At 30.3% G+C, this 21,153-nt stretch overlaps 1 protein-coding gene across 4 annotated transcripts in view; it reads right to left on the bottom strand.

Annotated features, from left to right (window-relative positions):
* Positions 1–664: 664 nt before the first annotated feature.
* The window catches only part of LOC106682219 (uncharacterized), a gene marked incomplete in the record, with an annotated part of 35,453 nt that continues 14,964 nt past the window's right edge, over positions 665–21,153 (bottom strand). For 2 of the 4 annotated variants that reach the window (XM_067052973.1, XM_067052972.1), the window contains 4 exon segments: positions 665–1,215; positions 2,692–2,821; positions 12,240–12,272; positions 20,280–20,339. In XM_067052973.1, the coding sequence (XP_066909074.1) occupies positions 1,110–1,215; positions 2,692–2,821; positions 12,240–12,272; positions 20,280–20,339 (329 nt within the window). 4 annotated transcript variants of the gene reach the window in all.

Genomic DNA, 21,153 nt, shown 5'->3' with positions numbered 1-21,153 from the left:
AATAACTTTAGTGGTCTGCTCAGCCAGACAATATTCATACCATCTCATATTTATAACTACAGGTCTGAGACTAATTAATAACATGCTCATTCCAGTTATACCTGTCCTTTTACTGAAAATATGTTTGAGGTTTAATGGAAAGACAGGAAACTGCTCATTGATTCCAACTATTACAAAATTTATTAGACAAATGGCTCCACTAAACCATCGAATTCCTCTCATATTCGATCCCGATCCTTACAATCCAAAATCTTTAATGCTCCTTACTTTGTCACAAATCATGTCATCCATCAGGACCTCAATATTCCATATGTTGCTGCTTTGGCCAGAACCAGATACCAATCCTTCTATGATAAACTTCCCAACAATCCAAGCCCACTGGTTTCTAACCTGGCTTATTCTTCATTACCTAATAATCCTCCTAGGCGTCTAAAAAAAAGATGGCCTCGAGATCTCTTCTAGAAATGTTATTGGAGTTCTATCAATGGGTAGATTCTCCACATGTTTGTATCATGTCATGCCATGTAATATCACTTACAACAAATTTACTTGTATACATTTTTATACAGTTGTAAATAACAATAAATATATTTTTAAAAAAACAGAAGGTAAAATGTTGGATTTGAAAATTAAAGGGTAAGAAAAAAAAATATATAGGTATGGCTAGAAAAAAAAAATCTATAATTTATTATTTTTATATTTACCAAAAGAAAATATTAATGGTACTGAATAACACACAAAATAAACACCTCAATGAAAGACTGATGTTTTTAAAATACTTACATAAATTTATTTGGACATATAATGATATTTCGTAAATAGTTATATTATACTAGATCATAAATCACAATCTCATATTTAACAATTTTTAGGTGCAAAATTTTCAAGTGTAATTTGGATTAACAGTCTTGATATAATGATAAATGATTACTATAGTAAAATATAATAGTTAATTACAAACTTTATACATACAAATATACATAGATATTTTAACAACACCTAAATATAGACAAAAAACTGGAATTACATTAGGTAATTATGGAATCAATTCTTGTAATAATACATAAAGTTTCATATAATGAGTAAACATCAAAGAATTTGGTATCCATTTAACTGTAGTAAACGCCAAGCCTAGCTGAACAATTAGGGCAAGTATGTTCTACACTTTCAGGATCACAGCAACAGTATGGGATGCAAGAACACAGTGTACAGATTCTGAAAACAAAATTATTTTAATTATTCATCAATAAAACATTATTCTAAAAATTTAGCACCAAGTTTATTTGAATCAATTAAATAATACCAAAAAATGAGTTTATCACGATTATCTATGAGAGGAAAAAGTTATCATTTGAAATGGATAAAAACTACAGTACAATTTTCTATATACTGCTACACCAATTAATTTAGGGTCTTTTTTAAATAATTAAATAAATAAGATATACTCAATAGATAAAAATCATAAGAAGATATGAAGTTGATTATATATTATAATTATGCAACCCTTAAAAATAAAGAGATAAGGATAACCATTTTCTAAAAAAAAAAAATAATAATTCTGTGAAAAGTTTTACTTTAATACAAATGTAGCTATAGTAATAAAAAAAACTAGATAACCTCATGTTTACATGTTAAACTAGATAACCTCAAGCTATAAAAATAATATATATATTTTTTTAATTGAATTTATTGAAAACATATTAGTTTCCTCCAAACTGACAGGAATAATGAAGGGAAGAAGATTGAAAAAATAAACCATACTCCAGAATTATGGGATGTGAAATACGTACTAATTGATAATAATTGAATATTTAACTACTATGATTCTCAGCATCCATTTCTTTGCAGTCCTTTTTAAGAAAATTCCTGAGAAAAAAAAGAAGAAATAGTTCAAGGAGGGAAAATTTTCATTTTTTAAAAAAAATCTCAGGGATCTTCATATAGACCTCAGGGAATTATTTTAATTTAGTTTATTTTTTTAGTTATTATTCTAATTTAATCATTTACATGGACATTAAATTGATAATATTACAAAATTGAATGGGTGGGTGTCATTACTGTATATGCAGAGGACCTGATAGCTGAGTGGACTGGGGTGTGGGTCCCGGAGTATGCTTGGTTTAGAAGGTTGTGGGCTCAAATGCCACCTGTGCTAGTCAGATTTTATTTTATGTCAGTCCCAAGAAACTCTGGGACTGTAAAGGGCCTCAATGAAGGACTTATATAAAAAGATAGCCATATATAAAGAAAAAAATATATAAGCAATTTTATTTATTAGATAAAATAGTATATAGATATATAACAGATAACATTTATGCATTATAATATAAATTATGTAAGCTTTTTTATATATTTGGAAATTTGAAGAAAAATCAGGGTATATTTAGGCTCTAGCTGAGGGGAAAAAAGAGAGATAATGGGACCAAACAAATTCAAAATTTAAAAAAGAGGGGAAACTCTTCTTACAACACAGAATTTTAAAAAATATATATATGTAAGTTACACATTATACATGAGGAGGATTAAAATAGGGTTTTATTAAGAATTAGTATAATGGTGTTTATTAACTGGGCACATTACATACTAATAAAAGATGCTAATTTTATTTAAATATAGGCAGCTTTCTTCTAGGAATATATATTTATAGCTACAATAGTTAATTCTGATAATAATATTAATGCTTTTACTTACGCACTAAAAAACATGCAGCAACAACACAGATGCGTGCAAGTCTTATGTGTTCTAGATGTAACAGTGGTAATCCCCACCTTACAGTGAGGACAAGTCATGGAAACATTATCAGGCCCGAAAACTGCAGGACCTAAAAAAAATTATATTATTGGCATTAAAGTAAGTTAGTAAGCATTAATAATTCATAATATAGATCATAATATATTTTATAATTGATAATTTTTAGTATCATTTAATTTAAAACCAAATCCAATTTCATAATAGACGGTCATTCTATTGAATTATGAAATGTCTTTGTGCAATCTGGCTAACTATTAGCCAAGATATACAAAATATTTTAGCGGAAAATGAAAAAGTAATTTATAGTGAATTATTTTACAATTACAATTTTTTATTAGAGGGAAATAAAAATTTAAATGTAAACTGGGGAATTTTATTATTACAAGAGGCAATTAACAAATTTAAACTCAATATTTAATATTAATATATATTTTTTTTTTTTATTTGAATTTGTTTTTTCTTTATTTCACTGTAGTGTAGAGGCAATTTTTTTACGTGTCCTCTTTTACTTGACCCTTTAAATTTTTCTGATTGTATTCAGCTTCATGAGAGTAATACAGAAACTAAGATGGTCTTGGAGATAAATGGATAACTCATAATTTGTCACTTTTAAAAGATAAATCTTACGTTTTTATTTTATTTTTAATAGTATATTTGCTAATTTTACTGATGAGAAAATACCCTTTATGAGAAAATTTCTGAGAATAAAAAAGAAGAAATAGTTCAAAGAGGAAAAATTTTCATTTTTTATTTTTTTTAAAAATATCTAGATCTGAAGATGTAAAGGATAGGCATTTGATTTTCTTATCCTTGGATTCCTAATAATCAAATCATACAACATTTATTAACCCCAAAATCCACATATAAAATAAGTTATAAGGTCTAAAGGGGTTGTCAATTTCTTGTATAAAGCAGTGACTAACCTAAAGTTACAATGACTCTAACATTTTTAAATAATGGTGAAAGAAGTGCTCCCTCCGTACCTATCAGTTTTACATATTATTATAGATTACCCTCCTCTGGTGTGGATTAATTCGCTCTCATAAACAAAGATATTCATTATTTGAATTGTACAATAATTTATTTGAACTAATATTTCCTGGTTATCAATCATTGGTATTTCAGAAATATATTGCAAGAGAAAAAATTAATTTAGAAGACTACAAAATGACTTTATTGTTAGGATTTCTAGTTTTTTCCCCAATACTCTCCAGACATAAGACATCAGGCACCCCAACAAACCCTGTGGAATTTCAACTATTATCTCACACTGCTCACTGGTACATGAGGATATGTCGAAGGAAAAAGGGATGAATTTCAACCAGTTAAAGCCTCCCTCAACAGCCTAAAGGCTTCCTCATTAAGTGATCTATCAAACCTAAAAAGAAATTTCACACTGGACTGGTAGTTTCTGAAATCAGCACATTCAATCTAAAAATCCTTCAGCTTTACGTATTATTTGCACATTTTACATTTTATAATTGCTAACCCTTCTGGGAAAAATTAATATGATCTAGTTAAAATTTGGCAAACACTGGTTCACGAAGATTGCTTTGCATTTATTGGTTACAAGTGAAAAAGAGAATTTCCTTTTATATATTAGTGGAGTTTACACAGATGAAAGTTCTAGGGAAAGTAAATCTGCAAATTGGGAAAAGAAATTGATTGATTCATTACTAATACTCCTCCATAACAACCCCCAATAAGACAGGAGAAGAAGAGAAAACCTGGAAGTAAGAATTTTACTATTAGTAAAATTAGTTGTCATGAAAACTAAACTGAAACCATGCCAAAGAAATGATTCTAAAATTAGAATATAGAGTCTAATAAATCAGTAAAGTAACAAATATCTTGCTTATTTTGTAGAATAATGGTAAAAAGATACCCTTGCACACCTTATTTCAATCTTAATTTCAATAAACTCACAATGATTTACATACATAATGCTTTCTTCATAGGTAAGATGTAAAAAAAAGAAAGTTTCTTAACATTAAAAAATAAGTCAATTAAAATAAAACTTGGTATGGATGATTCTTACTAGTCTATCCATCATGGATTTCTTTGATGTAAATCAACTTTTTCAGTTAAAGTTTAATAGCCCAGTAAAAATTGCTTAAATTTAGCTGTACCTAGAGCTAAGTGTAAATTAATTTCTGCCCATGGATTCTTATGTAAAAATGTTTGAAAAATATGATGGTAAAAAGTTTACAACACCCTAAGTCAGTAGCCCTACTATTGCAGTTTTCGAAATCGCAGTATATTTTCTGGTTTATTGCCAATAACTCCTTAAGTATTGCAAGTAGCTGAAATACCACATTAGTTAATAGTGCATTCAAGAAGCTTCTAATTATCCCCAATAGAGTTCTTTATGTTCAATAATTCCTGAGATACAGTTTTTTCAAATTCAATATTGTTTTCTCCAAAAAATGAGAAAAAAAATCATTTTGTGAACTTATTTCAGCAAATATCGTGAAAACTACTATTCTCAGGAAAATAATCATTATGAACTACTTTAAGGTGGATTTAAAGAGCTTCAAATTAAGACCTTACAAAACTCTTTACATTGAATATGCAATTTTTCTTACTACAATATTTTTATCAAACAATGAAAAATTAAAACTTTGTGAATTTAAACAAATATCATGGAAACTTCTACTCTTATGGAGATTTTCATTATAAATTACTTTATGGTGTATTTAACTAGCTTCAGATTGAGATACAATATACATCCCTACATCAAATAGTTCTTGAGATATCGAGCCTTTGTCAAGATATGACTCATTTTCAATGTAAGCAGCAAAATGTTAAAATCATGTGAAAATATTTATAAGCTATCTTGTAGGAATAAAAATACCTACTATTAATCATATTTTACTTGATACTTTGATAATGTTCCTGTTGTATATTTAGTCTGGATAAAAATTAGAATTTTCTTCTGTCAAAAAAAAGGTTAGCTGTTGAAAAAATACTATCTTTGCCAAAAAACATAATTTTGACGGGAGTCTACAGAAAAAAAATAATAAACAAGAAGTTTAAATCATTGGTAATGTAATCCTGATTATGGGAAAAATGTCCCGAAACATGAAAATAAAAATGAAAAAGTAATAAAGATAAATAAAAGGAAGAATCAACTTCACAAAAATTAAAGTATTATTTTTTCCATATTTTGAGGAAATTTAATTAATTTGAGGATATCATAGACTACATTCACCTTCAATAGGAAAAATTTAATTAAATTATCATTTAGCAGAGAAAATAGTACATTAATTATTATTTTATAAATATAAATTATAGACTCATATTTCCTATTTAAATTATTGTTTCTGAAAATTTTACCATTGCTTCTGATTCTATAATTATATTTTATGTTACAAATTTTTATTCTTATAGTTTTTTGTGCCTAAAAAGTTTAATTTTGTTTTAGGGGGAGGGGAGAAAGTTTAATGGGTAAGGCATTGGACACTTAAATATTAAGTCTGGAATAGAGTCTGTAGCAAATAAATTATTGATTCAGTTACATCAGTTATGGACCGACTCTAGTGTTGGTTACCTATCTAGGGCACTCCTTGCCTCTATGAAGTTGGTTACCTGATCTTCTAATGGCTTGGGTGAAAACCCGACAGTTGAGCTAGGCCCTGATCACGACAACTCCTTGTTTAACCATTGGTTTAACCCATGACTATGATAAGTTTCCCAAACTGTGGTAAGTGTATCCTCAAAGGACACGGAAGAATTAGTTGGTACTACCCAAATCCTGGAGCAACACTTAACAGTTTTCAAATTCAATTAATGAAAAAAAAAAACTTCAATACTTGTAAGTATTGTGTTTGTAGGTAGCCATTGTATCGCTAAATTCTATGATTCTACAAATATTCCATTAATGGAGTCAAGATGAAAATATCCAGTACTTATACATTGAACTCTTATAGTATGTATTATTACATTTTGGATGATATGCCTTGTAGTAGAGGTTTATTATATCCTTTGATAAGTTTGGTGAAGGGCAGATAACTCCAGTATTCTTATCTAATATTGGATTTGAAATTTTAAAAATAGTTATTTTTACAAAGTAACTTAAAAAAAATGTTACAAATATTGAAAACAATTAATTGGTATTTTTCTTAATCTATTTTGCAGACATTTGAATGTTGGTAGCACTTACATATCATTTTGAGTTTGAAGACTATAATTAATTTCATGTTTCGTGAAGAAAAATAAAATAAATTATTCTGTTGATAATTACAAATGTTATTAAAAAAGAGATTTTTTCTAATTGTTTGGTATAGTTTTGGATAGGATATAATAAAACTTAATGCAACACATAATATAACTGAATCTCATCTCAACTCAACAAAAAATGCAGCATCACATGACGGAACTTCATTTTAATCTCTTTTAGCTTTGAATAGTAAGGGAATTGAGGAGCAGGAATTTGTGTTATCAATGTTAAGCTAAAACTTTTTTGAAAGCATTGTAAGACTGTGTCTATAAGTGAAATATGTATTCCTGTATTAAAAGCCTTAAGATTACTTAGATTAGAATTTTTAAAATAAAAACTGCTAATCTACATCAATCTGCATTTCCTGTCAGGGATTTGTAGTAAATTCATTATATTTTACACACCCATTATCGAATATCACAAACTTGTGATTTTCCGACAAAAAAATCTTTGGATGGGGAACTAATTCAAGCAATTTGTAAAGTTTTTCAAAATCAAGGAAATTTCTGGTTCTATTAAAGAAAATTGAAACTTCTTTTGTCTGATAAGCAAACACCTGTCTGATCAAATAAACAAAGCAAGAAGGCTGATGAGCTACATGACCTTTTCTTTTATTCCCGTTTTATGAAATGACCACCGATATACACTCACAAAAGAATATTTTGGGCTGAAAAGTGTTCATGGCAGATAAAAAGAAAGCAGAAAAAAGTCTTCTATGTTCCCTTTTTTAACCTCTTCACTTGGTTGCAGGATGTAAAATTGAATGAAAAAAGTATTTTTATTTGTGTTTACTCGCTCAACCAAATCAATACCAAGAAAACATATTTTGTAAAATACATAGTTTTTCAGTAGTTCAAAACCTCTTTAGATGTATGCTTATCTTTGTTTTTTTGGAAGCTTCTTTTGCGTGTAAAGATGAAAACTGAGGAATTAGTATATATATAATGGTTAGTCTGTATAAAGAGTTAAAACAAAAAAAATTGTAAGGAAGAAAATCTATGATAACCCAATTTAATTAAAGCAACATTTTAATTTTTTTTTTTTTTAGGTATGCAGATGAACTGTAAATTTTTTTAGTTTATAGTTTAATGCTAAAAACAGCCACTACAGATTAGCACTGAATGGCTCATGCTGTTGATGTCATAATTTCGGCAAGATTATTTCTGGCATATTGGTAGCCCTGGAAGAGTTTAGAACAGGATCTAAGGAATTGGGCCTTATTATCAGTAAACAAAGAACTAAAAACTTAAAAGTTACTAGAGATGTTGTATTTAATGGGGAAGAGTCAAGATGGGCAGTACAACTTACCAGCCTAGAGGTGAAGTATCCTCGAGGAATCGTTACTAGCAATATGGAGACAGTAGAGGATTTAATTGCACAAATCACTGATAAAAATAAGTGATTTTGGGTATGCTATATGTAAACTTCTACAATTCAAACACCTCTCCAGCAATGCCAAGCTGTTAATTTATAAAACTATAACTAGGCCAACTGAACCATACAGCAATGAAGCCTATGCTAAAATTGTTACTGTTGAGAATGTGCTAAGAATACAAAAGAGATGATCTCTTAAATATACTTGGATCCATATAAAAGAATGATGGATGTAGGAATAAACAAGCTCCAAACTCCAAGAGTTATTTGCTAAGTCAACTATTGTAAGGGTTAGTTTACAAAGAAGATTGAAGGAGAGGTAAGCATGGCAAAAGATGGGAGGTAAACCTCACAACAGAGGTCTTATTCCATGTATGATATGAAAGAAGACCTACAACAATTTAACATCTGACGATGGTCCATTAATGCAACTGCAAAATATTGGAGGAGGCTTTGTTTCTAAATGGACCATAATGTAATTCCGTCAGTGTTTCACAATATGTAACTATCACTTTTAATATTTTGTTGCCCAACGCTTATCTTTTCTCAAGCTCTGTGCTCAAATCATTTCTCAGCGGCAAATTGGATATGGAAAAGGCTTAAAACATGCTGAATATATAGAAATATGAAATATGGTTCCATTTATGATTGTACTAAGTTTTTAAAAATTAAAGCAAGCATATTATGACCTCAATTCCGAATTCTTCTCACTAATTTTTAATTTAAAGTACAGTTTTGAATGAATCTTCAACTATGTTGCATTGACAACTTTATGGCAGTTTTAAAATCAAAGAAGGGCTTTGACAACGCACTTGCTAAAATATCTCTTTCTATTCTTAAAACTCCAAGAAGACAGATAATGCATTAAAATTCACTCAAAACTTTAATTTGAATAAAAATATGGGGTTATGAGGTCCTGGAGTTAAGGACATTATTTGTTTTTGAAAATTTAGTTGAAAAAAATGTTAAGGACAAAACATTTCTATTTTTCAAAATTTCTGAACATAAACAGAAAATTCATGTGATCATTAATAATAACACTGATAATATTTATTTATTTTTACAAACAACATTAAATTATATAATTACTATTGGAAACTTTGATAAAATAAAATACAAATAAATAAATTATCATTGGAGTTCTTGATTGGTTGAAGAAGTATCCACAATAAAACAGACCAATGTTTACCTATTTAACAATGTCATATAATAGTTCAATAAAAAAATAAACAAAAACTGTTCTGTTTTTTAACATATCAGTATAGTTTGTTTAAAGCATTTTTATGTGTGTTATCACAAAAAATAACATACATTTTATCATTTTTTTTTAAAAGAATTAAATACATTCATTTTATAATTTTGTCATTATTTTTCAATTATAGGTACCCATAAACCCAATTTACTTGATATAAAATTTTAAAACAATAGTTTCATAGATAGACATTTTAATTTTATATATAGAAGTTACAAAATGCAATATCTTCTACTAATAATACTGGTTCCAACTTTCAGAAGCTGGCATTGCTGGCATAACTGAAACATAATTACATAGCGTCAATAACTTCATGTTTTGCTGATCAGGATTTATAAATGTTTATATAAATATATCTTGTACAATACAACTTTAAAAATATTTCAATAGGTGAAAAATTTCATAATTTTTTCACATCTGTTTCCCAGAGAATGGAGAAATGAACTGTTGGACACACAGGCCTTGCGAGAAGTATCCTGACCCACTGGCAAGGAGAAATTGCAGTCAGGGATTCACTAATTTTAATCAATTTTTTTTTCAGGCTCTCCATAGAAAGTTTTTAAGCCAGGCATCCAAGTACCAAGACTCCAGCTAAGCACTAATATTTTATTTAACAAATTATGTCAATTGCAGGCAATATTGCTATTGATCATTTTTTAATCCAAAAATGTTTTAAAGAAAAAAAGAAATAATTGTCACGAGGGCTGTCTATTGATTTCTTTTAATTTATTGATGATAGGAGATAAGGGGCTCTATGGATTGTGGGGTCCCGGACTACTGTGATCAAATAGTGATTACAACCATGGATAAGACCTCATTGAGGTACTTGTCCCAGTGTTGCCAATGGGGCCTAGAGCCGAGAAAGGAAGTAAAGTAGGCCACAAAAAATTTTAACAAGCTTGGTCAAAAAGTACAAAACATGAAATCCAAAAATGAATATTTTTTGGCCCAAAAATGTATCCTATCTGCTTATTTTATTAGTTATATACAAAAATATGAGGAATTACGTTTTTAAATTGTACCTATTTATATATTTAAGCTAGTTGTAATCAGTGCCATCTACAGGGCCCAGAGGGAGATTGAGTAAGGACAATATTTTGTGTCTGTCTGTGAGGTTTATTTTAGAAAAAAACGTAAGTTTGCAGCTTATAAGCTCATTAGGTGAATTTTTTTTCATGTAAGAATAAACCGAAAAACTTTAAAAAGAAAATTAAAACTATTTCAACTTATTTTTTTTTTGGGCAAAGGAGCTTTGCACTTGTTCAAGGATCCGATACTAATTATTACATAAGAATTCAGTGACAGAGGTTATGCCACTACTTCTACGTTAACTTAAAATTATAGCTTAATGTTTTTCCAAAATCATGAAACTACAGCTTCAAGAGACTCAATCGATCATATTTTTTGGTGGGAAAGTAGAGATTTATTAAGAGTAGAGAGGTTGGCCACGAAACAAAAATTAACCCTCACAAGCCGGATTCGAAGCGGTAGCGCTTCTTGTAAGGGAATGCTAAGTTAACGGATCAACACTCTCAACAAGACACGGTCTCCCCCAATCAACTTCATATATTAACGTTAAAATATGCCGAATCGGACACTATCTGGTTAATTTTAATTTGATGTATAATACAATGTATTTGTTTAGTTTAAAGCAGTGGTGTATGCAAGGAGAAAAGGAACTAGGGGATAATATCCCCTCTCCGAAAGATATAAAAAAATATAATTTTCATGCCTCTAACTTATGGCTTGTATGTAATTTTGCGTAATACTTGCCTTCTTTTGATTAGTTCCCTGCCCCGAAAAAAAAATTGTGAACTTTCCTACTTTCAACATATTCAAGTAACTTTTTATTTCCTTCAAATCTAGCAATTTATACTTTATTGTTATAATCAGATAGAGGGAAAATTTTTCTATAAGAATTATTAATTAATTATTAGTGGTTATGTTCCCAACAATCAAATATTTCATTTGGGAACTCACACTTAATATGAAATACGGGAGTCCACTTATTCTACTTAAAGTGATATGACCCAGGGGATCTATATATTTAATAATACTCAGGAGTGAAATAAATGTCAGGAACGGTTCATTTAAATAAATCTTTCTGTTTTATTTATTGCTCTCTCCACTATAAGCTGCAGTAAAACAAAAGATAAAATAGGGATTATATTATATTTGGCTGTATGATGAAAATACTTTATAAAAATACAATAACTCAATTAAATGTTTTGACTACTTCAATAACTAACTCAATGAATTATAACTATGAAATATTTAAAGTTTTTTTTCTATAAGGATAGCATATTGATTGACTATAATCATTTCCAGTTCTTTATTTACGTCAACGTTTATTTTTCCCTTCTTTTCAGGCGCAATATGAGCCAGAATATTTTTTATTAACTCGGCACAGAGTAAATAATTGATTCTCAGAGAGATTACGCAATGTTCTCCTTCATGTTGTTAGGACTGATTGAACAAGGATTTTTCCGCTGGGGTATATATGTTTTTGAGTCATTATCACATATCTTTGTTATAGTTAAAAAACAAATACAATTAATGTATTTGTACAAGGATCCCATTGAGTATAGTTAAAACTAAATTATGATTAAGATAATAGATAATAAGATATTATTGTATACATACCAGATGAAACCTCATATGCTGGTGCAGTTGGTGCTGAAAAAATTAAAAAAACATATATTAGATATTTATTTACATATTAAAAAATATCCTAAATATACAATTATTAACTTAATTCAAGGAAGTTAAAAACAATATATATTCACTGTAAAAATAAAAACTCATCATTAACTTTAAGGAAAACAGAAATATCCCTGTTATGTAATTAAATATATACTTTTCACAGTACAGATAACAAAAGAACTCTCACAATACTAAATTGTGCGTCATTCATTCCTAAATTGTGCTTCTTAAGATAATTTCAAACTCGTTTATTGGCTTCTTCCTGCACCCAGATCAAAACTAAACGATACCGAGAAATAAGCTACGGGCCGAGACATCCCATTCAATAACGCTAGTTGTTATTAGAATCTGGGCCAATTGTTGGGTGAAATGAACCATGGAATGGGAGGTTCAAAGTTAACATTGACTTTTATGGGAGATTTTAATAAGTTTTTTTAAATATTTTCGAATAACCTTTTTAAATATTAATACTCTGTCCTTGAGCCAGACCTCGCACCGTACATATATATATATATATATATTCCCCAAAACATATTCATAAAATATTTTTAAATATTTCTTGTTTGGAAAAAAATGTACAGACGTCTATCAGCACCCAAATAGAACATAGTTAAATGTACCATGATGTAATATATAATGATTATCTTCTTCGGATTTCCAGTTACCAAGACGATCGGAAAAAAAATTGTATTCATTCAATATTTGGTTATGAAGAAATTTTTGTTTAAAAAACAAAACAAAATAACTGAAGCTCAGGAACTATTGGGCGGATAGAATTCTAATTATACGAGCTTTAAACTTTTATATTCTAAGAACGAACTAAATCATTTTCTGACAGAAACGCACATGTTGTTTCTCATTTTTCTTCTATTTACTTTTTTTTACCATAGATTTTGACCAATATTTTTGAAAGGAGAGGATTTGAAAATGCAAATCTCTTTTCACTTAAACTGGAATATACCTTCATATTAAAAATCAAATTTTCTCCTTGAACGAATAATATATTTCGGCTCTTACTTTAGGATTAAGACGCCTGTTATATATGAGACCTTCAGTCATTCTAAGAAACCACTTCAAGTATTTTTAAGTTTGACGAGTGTTTTTTTTTTTAAGAAGAATGATTGATCTACATGTTTCATTTGAATTCTCCGATATTGTGGGGCGTTTAATTACTTCTGCACTTAAACTTTTAACTTTCGTGTGAACAATTAGAAATAATTGATTTTACTTTTCTTTTCTTTTTTAGTACCTAAACTGATTGTTTTTATTTATCTACGGTTTATGATTCAATGACTATCCAGGAATAGTAAAAGGCCAATTGTAGTGAAAATGAGCCAAATACTGTGTAGGCAATGACTGAAAAGGAACTGAAGTCTAACTGATCAGTTCGCCATCATAAGCCGACATTTTAGAGTAGCATCGCCACTATTTTTCATGCATCATTAGTTTTTTAAATCATTTATTGGAAGGAACACGAAGACGAACAATTTATAGAGTTACTAGAAGTCTCTGGCCCACCACCACATATCTTTCCTTGTTACGATATTGTGGACATTTGCTTCAGAGATGATTTATTTGCTTTTGTTTAGAGTGTACACTGCGATGAGAGTATCTGTATAAGCAACGCATTGTTCTCCGAATTTATAATTCTGCTTCATTTACTGCTGATTACATCACTAGTAATTCAATTTAAAAATAATTATCTCCATTGTTGAATTCTCATAAAAAGCTTCTTATTGTCTTATATAATTTGACAATAAAAATTATGTAGTTCAAAATTAATTTTTTGAACTTATACAATAGCTGACTTTGAAATTCTACACATTCTCTGCCCCTGTTACATTATAACCTAAATTTTGTTCAGAGTTTGGTCAAGACTTGTTCTGCCAAATGGTAGTTTTGCAGTAAGTATGAAAACTGGTATTCTTAGGAAATGAAAATTTTGATTTCATTACATGGACTTATTAATAATTATTCTAATCCAATTCTTAAAATTTAAAATACATTGAATAAATTACTAAATTTTCAAGAAATATATTTTTATTATTCCTAAAATACATTTTTATTAAATGTTTTTCAAAAGTAAATTAAGCTTCATTAATTATACTATTTCAAAGACAAATTCAAACCCGTTTGCTTCTTCTATTCTTCAGCTTCCAATAATATAAAAATTACATTTGAATAAACTTCGATAGCATATAAATTAGTTTCAAACGACAACATGCATGTAAACCACAGTAAAATTTGAACTCATGCCACAATACATGGTTATGTTTTTCAGTTTTCAAAAATCACAAAACTTTGTTATTATGATGTGATTTATCATTATTTCAAATTTTCTTAATTATAACAACATTTGGTGATTTTTTTAGAAAAATTATTGAGGGAGTTGATATATCACCATGTCAGTAATGGCTCTGGTTCGTTTCCGGCCTGGGTGGGTTCACGAACTTCCACTCTGATTGGAATAAGATGTTTAACTCTATGATAACTCCAAGTAGGAAATAATTTAAAAAAAAACAAAACAATAAAATTAAAAAAGCCTTTATTAGAAAGTCGACGCCATAATATCAGATCACTCCATCAGGGTGTCGGGACCATAATTCCAGATCAAGTCGTGAAGAGTGAAGCATAACTCTTCTTCACTCTAACTCGTGCTTTTTTATTTTATCTTATTCGGAAGAGGGGAAGAGGTTAGTAGGATCCACACACATATTGAAAGACTTAAAACATGTACGATATTGTAGAAAACGTTCTGTATACTGCGGTATTTGAGTGGTACCATGGTTTCGCTTGAAGAGGCAGAAATATGCTCATCTGGAGCGGCACTCAGCTTGCGAGCATGCAGAAGCAGCAAAGTAACGATTCCAAACAGCAGGGTATGCAATCTGAGCAGGCATCGACGTCGGGTCCTAGAAGAGTAGTTATTGATAACTTTTTTATCAATTGTCAATGAACGATTTCTAATCATCAAATCATTATTTAAGAAATCAATAAATTATCAATTCTAATTTTTTAAAAAAAATACTATTTAGGGGACGATTTAAAATATATCGTGTGTCCTAGATACAGAGTTGCTTTATATACTAATTTATCGAACTACTAGGGTGAGTCATGAATTAAATTAATTAGCAAAGATCAATTATAAAACGATTATATATTTATAAAAAATAATTATTCAAACAGTTATCTTAATAAAGAAGAATATTTATTATTAGCTAACTTTTAAAAGCTTAGTGGTTTTTAAAATTACAGAGTAAATATTGATAATGTACGATATAACTGTCTATATTTCGAAATAATTGGAAATAAGTGAAATATGTATCTAGTTTAAGCCGTCACCATATATCTGATGGTTGGGGGAGAGGAAGGGTAAGTGCTGTTAAGAAAAAAAAAAACCCTGATAAGTAGAAACTTGACTTCAATGTGTGCCGACTTATCTCCCTGTGCTTCATCAGAATAAGTGTAGGATTCCAGATGAAGAGTGTTTCAAGTGCACATGATCCGGAATCCTGGTCGCTCTGATGAATGCCTGCAATCAGAATATTCTAGAATTCCAGATCAAGTTTGTTGCAAATCTATTTGACCCGGAATCTTCGACCCATCATCCCGATGAAGGTCTACTCGTCACAATGATACAATACAATCGCAAAAATAAATTCTTAAAATGTTGAGTTCATTCTTGTTTATAATTACATTTTTTCAATAAATCGATTGGGCGCCATTTTTTAAAGAAGCCTTTCCATTTAGACTGGACTACACCTTCATATTTCATATTTAAATTTCCTGAAATAAATACTATACATTGGCCCTGGCTTTAGGACTAAGTTGCCTGTTATATTTGGAACCGTAGGCACTTAGGTAATTATATATGTTTATATAGGGTGTGGTGGAAGTGTGAGCCTCAATCAAGATTTATTATAATTATCATATATATGCTTACGATAGGGAACGTATTCAAGTTAATGGAGATAATAAATGTTAACAGAAATTAAATTAAACTAGTTAGTGTAATTAAACTAATATATCACAACCGTTTCTTCAAAACGTCGTTGAAGCTGACAGCTATATCATTTTTAAGAACTAGTTGATGTGGCTATTGGCTCGAGCAAATAACAGAAATGTTTCGACGCTGATTAAGTGCATTTTATAAAAAACAACTTCAAATATTTAAAAATGTGACGGATGTTTTATAATAAGAATTCTCCGGTATTGTACAGTGAATGAAAAAAATAAGCAAAACTGATGAATCCGCCATCTTTGGACGCAATTTTACAGTAGTAGCACCTCTTTTGTTTTCCAGGAACATTGTTTTTTTTTTTAATCAATAGTTGCAAGGAACACGAAGACATGCAATTTATGGGAATGTGGAACAGAGAATGCATGGCGACAGGGTCTGACCCACCATATATCTTACCTTAAACAGCACAATATGTTTAACGTGCTTTAAGTATTATTCAATTGCATTTGTTTATTGCGTACAGTGTAAGAAGAACATTTTTTTGAGCCATGCAATGTTCTCTGAATTATATATGCTGATTGCTCAACAAGTAATCTAATTCAAATAATAATCTCCTTATTAGTTCCCTAGAAATGCTTTTTATTGGCTTATAAAGTTTAACCATAAATGTTATAATTACGTTTTTAGAACATGTACAATGTTGAATTTGGAAACTCTACATCATCTCAGCATCTGGTACATTGCACCCTAATTTTTTCTCAGGTTTTAGCTGTTAATTCTAGTTTGCTAAGGTGCTTTGTTAAAGTTCTAGTCAAAACTTACACTACCATGAGAATAGGATAAGTCTCAGTATTTAACTCGAATCACGTAAAGTTTACTTGTTACTTCATCCAAATTCGGGAAGCTTTATCAATTATACTATACAAGGATAAGTCCAACTCTTTTTTACTTTTTCAATCCTTTAGACAGAGAACGTTTCGAACTGAACTCAACTCATTTCTAAATATATATTATTGTTTATATGTTTTAATAGTTCTTTAAAATGTGAATTATATAATATAAAATTCACATTTTAAAGAACTATTAAAACATATAAACAATAATATATATTTAGAAACCACAGTAAAATTTTATCTGGTTTCACATTGTATGTTTATATTTTTCTGTTTAAAAAAAATCAATCACGTTCATTATTACTAATCACAGCTTTATTTAAAATTTTCTTAATCCTTTCTTTTACAGTGTAATAAAATTTGATTATATTTTTTGAAAAAAAAAGAATGAAGGAGTTGAAGTGTCATTTCTCCAATGGCCCACGAAGTGAAAAATCGACCCTCCCAGTCTGGCTAGAATAGATTATTTAACTCTACGTTAACTTCACACTCCCTGCCCGTACCGCAGAAATGACCTATTAGGAGGAAACCAAAAATAAACCATCATGAGAGTGTCGACGTGATAATTCCAGATTACTTCATTAAGGTTTCGAGGCCGTAATTTATTTGCTACTTATGCCAAAACCGACACGTATTAAAAAAGTGTAACTTTTCAATTTTTTGCGACTTGTTTTCTAAATGACCCCTCCCTCCAACCTGCTCGCATTTACTTATCATTGAATGGAATCTTTTGGGTGACATCATTTTAAAGTAATGAAAATTATAATTTTATCACCGTACATGCTCCAAATAAGATTAGATAACAATATTTTCATTGGCTTGCTTATGTTTATAACACAGATATGAACCTTTAAAAATAATGTTGTAACCAAGCTAATATAAATCAGGCTATAATTCGCAAATTAGCAAATGTTTATGCTTCCTCAGAGATATTGTTAGTCCTATGTACATATGCTATTTGTATGGAAACATGATAAACATATTTTATAAACTTATATTTACCAAGAGGTTTCCACATTTTAGAAACTTTTATTTTGATACATATATGAGATTAAATATTTATAAATAAGTAAAATTAAAAAAAGTTAATGTTAAATAATCTTTACAGCTAGGTTAAGGCTCGTATACGCTGACGGACTGGAACAGTGAATATCGGTGCAGCTTAGGTGCTAGTTCCAAAAAACTATACAATTTTCGTGATACAAAAGTCTCGTGTCTAAGGTTTCCCTGCGATCCCCCCATCCTTTCGCACATCATATGACGAATGACGTCCACAAATGTACTATTCAGTATCTCGCAACTTTTCCTAGATGTTTCCTTAAGGCTTAATTTTCTATTTGCCGATTTCAACGTATCAGCCAAAATTCATTTTTGACCAGTGGACTATCTATGCTATGATTATACGAATGGATAAACCAATGATTTTTTTTTTTTATGGAGGTTAGACTTCCGATGCCTCTGCAGTAAAGCAATCGCAAAAATGGCGTGAGAACATACTGCACCAACTATAATGTAACCAAACTCCTCTCATTATTTCATTAAATGTATATTTACATTAATCCTAACAGGTAGAATCATAGAAGTACATCATAGAGGATAGGCTTTTCGAAATCTATAATGACTATCTGGAGAGTTGGACGAATGCCCATTTGAGGTTCCTAAATCTTGAGCCTACTATGATGAATAAGGACGTGGTGAACCTTATGATGATCAGTCTTTCACCACTTGTTACATAAGCAAATCACTCACGGCAATACGAATCCATAAGAGGCAAAGGAATCATAGATGCTTTGCTGAGAGTGCACCATGTTGCAGATTTTTGAAATATTTTGCGCTTTTAGCAAGGTCCCCTGCTTTTGCCAACTGGGTCATGTAACAACAGAGTTGGTATAAAACAAGAAGCGGGACGGCACGCCGATCTCAAGGGTGATTTGTGTAAAAGAAAGAGGTTCTATTTTCATCACAGTAAAAACCCATCCAATCTTTCTGAAAGCTACCACACATAGAACCAACCCTATGAATATGATTATCCAAGATCAAGAATACATCCAAACGAGGTGATCACTAAGGCATAAGGAAGAGCATTTAACCTGACTCTTGACAAATGAAATACCTGTAAAATAAGGTGTACGAGCCTTGAACTCTGTCATTTGGAGATTACTTTCTGTGGTCTCAGATACCCCACTACAATAATCATTTATAAGGGAGTGGTTGTCGAGATATACACCACCGGCCTTGAACTGGAACCTCACACCCCGAAAAAAAAGGTGTTGACTATGATTTAGCGGAGATCTCTGCTGCGAGTTACAAGATATCAGATTGTGTCTCATAATGCGGTTCAGTTCTTAGCAAAAGGAGATCCTTTCAACCTCCTCCTAACAGAAGATATGTTGAAACACACCTACAATAAAGAAGGTTCACCAGAGCCATTTCCGTGTAAGGATTGAAGAGCCCAGGAAATGGAAAACCATTATCCGAGAGAAAACAATGGAAAAGAGGAACCGGATTGGGTAATGGTCCTGATGGATTCACTTCCCCGACTTCTGTCTCTCATAATTCCTCACAGGATATGGATAGGGAGGATTTTGATCCATGATTTATGGCAATGTGAATGGACATCGAACACCCTCTGCTCTAGCTGCTGCATCAATCCATTTTCTTACAGATCTTCTACATATAGAACATTCAGTTCCTTAGGGGATTAGTAAATTTGTTACACAATAGGAGCTCTGAGGATCTTACGGAGGTTTTTTATTCTTCAGATGGGACAGATGAAGTTGATGGTTTGGTTGAGCCTCATAGCTATACATAATGCCCTAAGTCTAAATTTCTTTACAATAGGAGGACATTTTGTAGCGTTTTGGGAGTACATTGCAGTTGTGGAGCTTCTTACCAAATAAGAATCGTAGAACACAAATCGAAGAGCAGCTTTTTGACTTTTCAGTGTTGTAAGAGGTTCAATGTGAGCCTCTACGACCAAATACGAGGTAATGGACCTGTTCTAAATTTATAAGTGGTAATATATGTTATATTCCACGAACGTGTGACATACCTCTCATCTCTTTTATTTCATTTTTTTTTTTCACAATCACAAACAACTATAGTGACTTTTAAGACAAAACTCACCAAAGATCGGTTGGGGAGTGATGGCGGAAGATGCAGGGGCGGAATCAATGATTGTTGCACCTGTAAGTGGTTTTTCATAATTAAATAAAACATATATTGAAAATAAAATGATATGGTTTAATATTAACAGACACAGCAATGGACGCTAAAAACCTTATAGAACGAACAAAGACATCACAAAGCAACATGAAGCATATTGAAAATCGATCGACATAGACTGAGCAGGATTAGGTAGGTTAAGACAACAAAAGGACAACGATGGCTTCTTAGTAATTAAAATAATGAAAATGTGTCACACTTGCGATCACGGAATAGGTGAAGAGTGAAACCAAATAATGCTGTTGCCCAATTTGTTGGGAAGGGGGCTAAACCAAAAATATAAAAATCTATTGTCAGTTTTTTTCTGAATGTTGGAGGTATTTTCCATTGTATGAAAAATGAACAGTTATTAACAATGTTCTAACCGGAATGCAAAATATTTCGAGACTTTGTCGACTTAAGTAGAGACGTTTTCTGGATCAAAATTTTTTATCAAACTATTAAAAAAATATCGCAATAGATTAATAAAATGATTACACATTCTTTCATTTTTTACTATAATTTACTTTATTAAGTCCGTTCTGTTATTCTTAAGTATATTAATTAAGAATCCTGCACGCAGTGTATCAATCAGCTTTGTTAGAGTTCAAGTTGTAATTAAATCCTTTGTTTTATAAATAATCTTTTTGCTTTCTTGAGGCTGATTATTATTGTTTATATAAAATAAATTTTAGTCTCAAAACAATTTATATTTCTTTATAAGTTCGACTTTGCGGCCATCCTCAAGGACAATCTGTCACAAATAACTTTTATTATTTTATAATTGTAAAAGGAA

This window comes from Halyomorpha halys, unplaced genomic scaffold, assembly GCF_000696795.3.
Source record: "Halyomorpha halys isolate HHAL.00 unplaced genomic scaffold, Hhal_1.1 Scaffold23.1, whole genome shotgun sequence".
Taxonomy (NCBI): domain Eukaryota; kingdom Metazoa; phylum Arthropoda; class Insecta; order Hemiptera; family Pentatomidae; genus Halyomorpha; species Halyomorpha halys.
The sequence above is the reverse complement of the archived record's forward strand: the minus strand, read 5'-3'. Positions and strand labels throughout refer to the sequence as shown.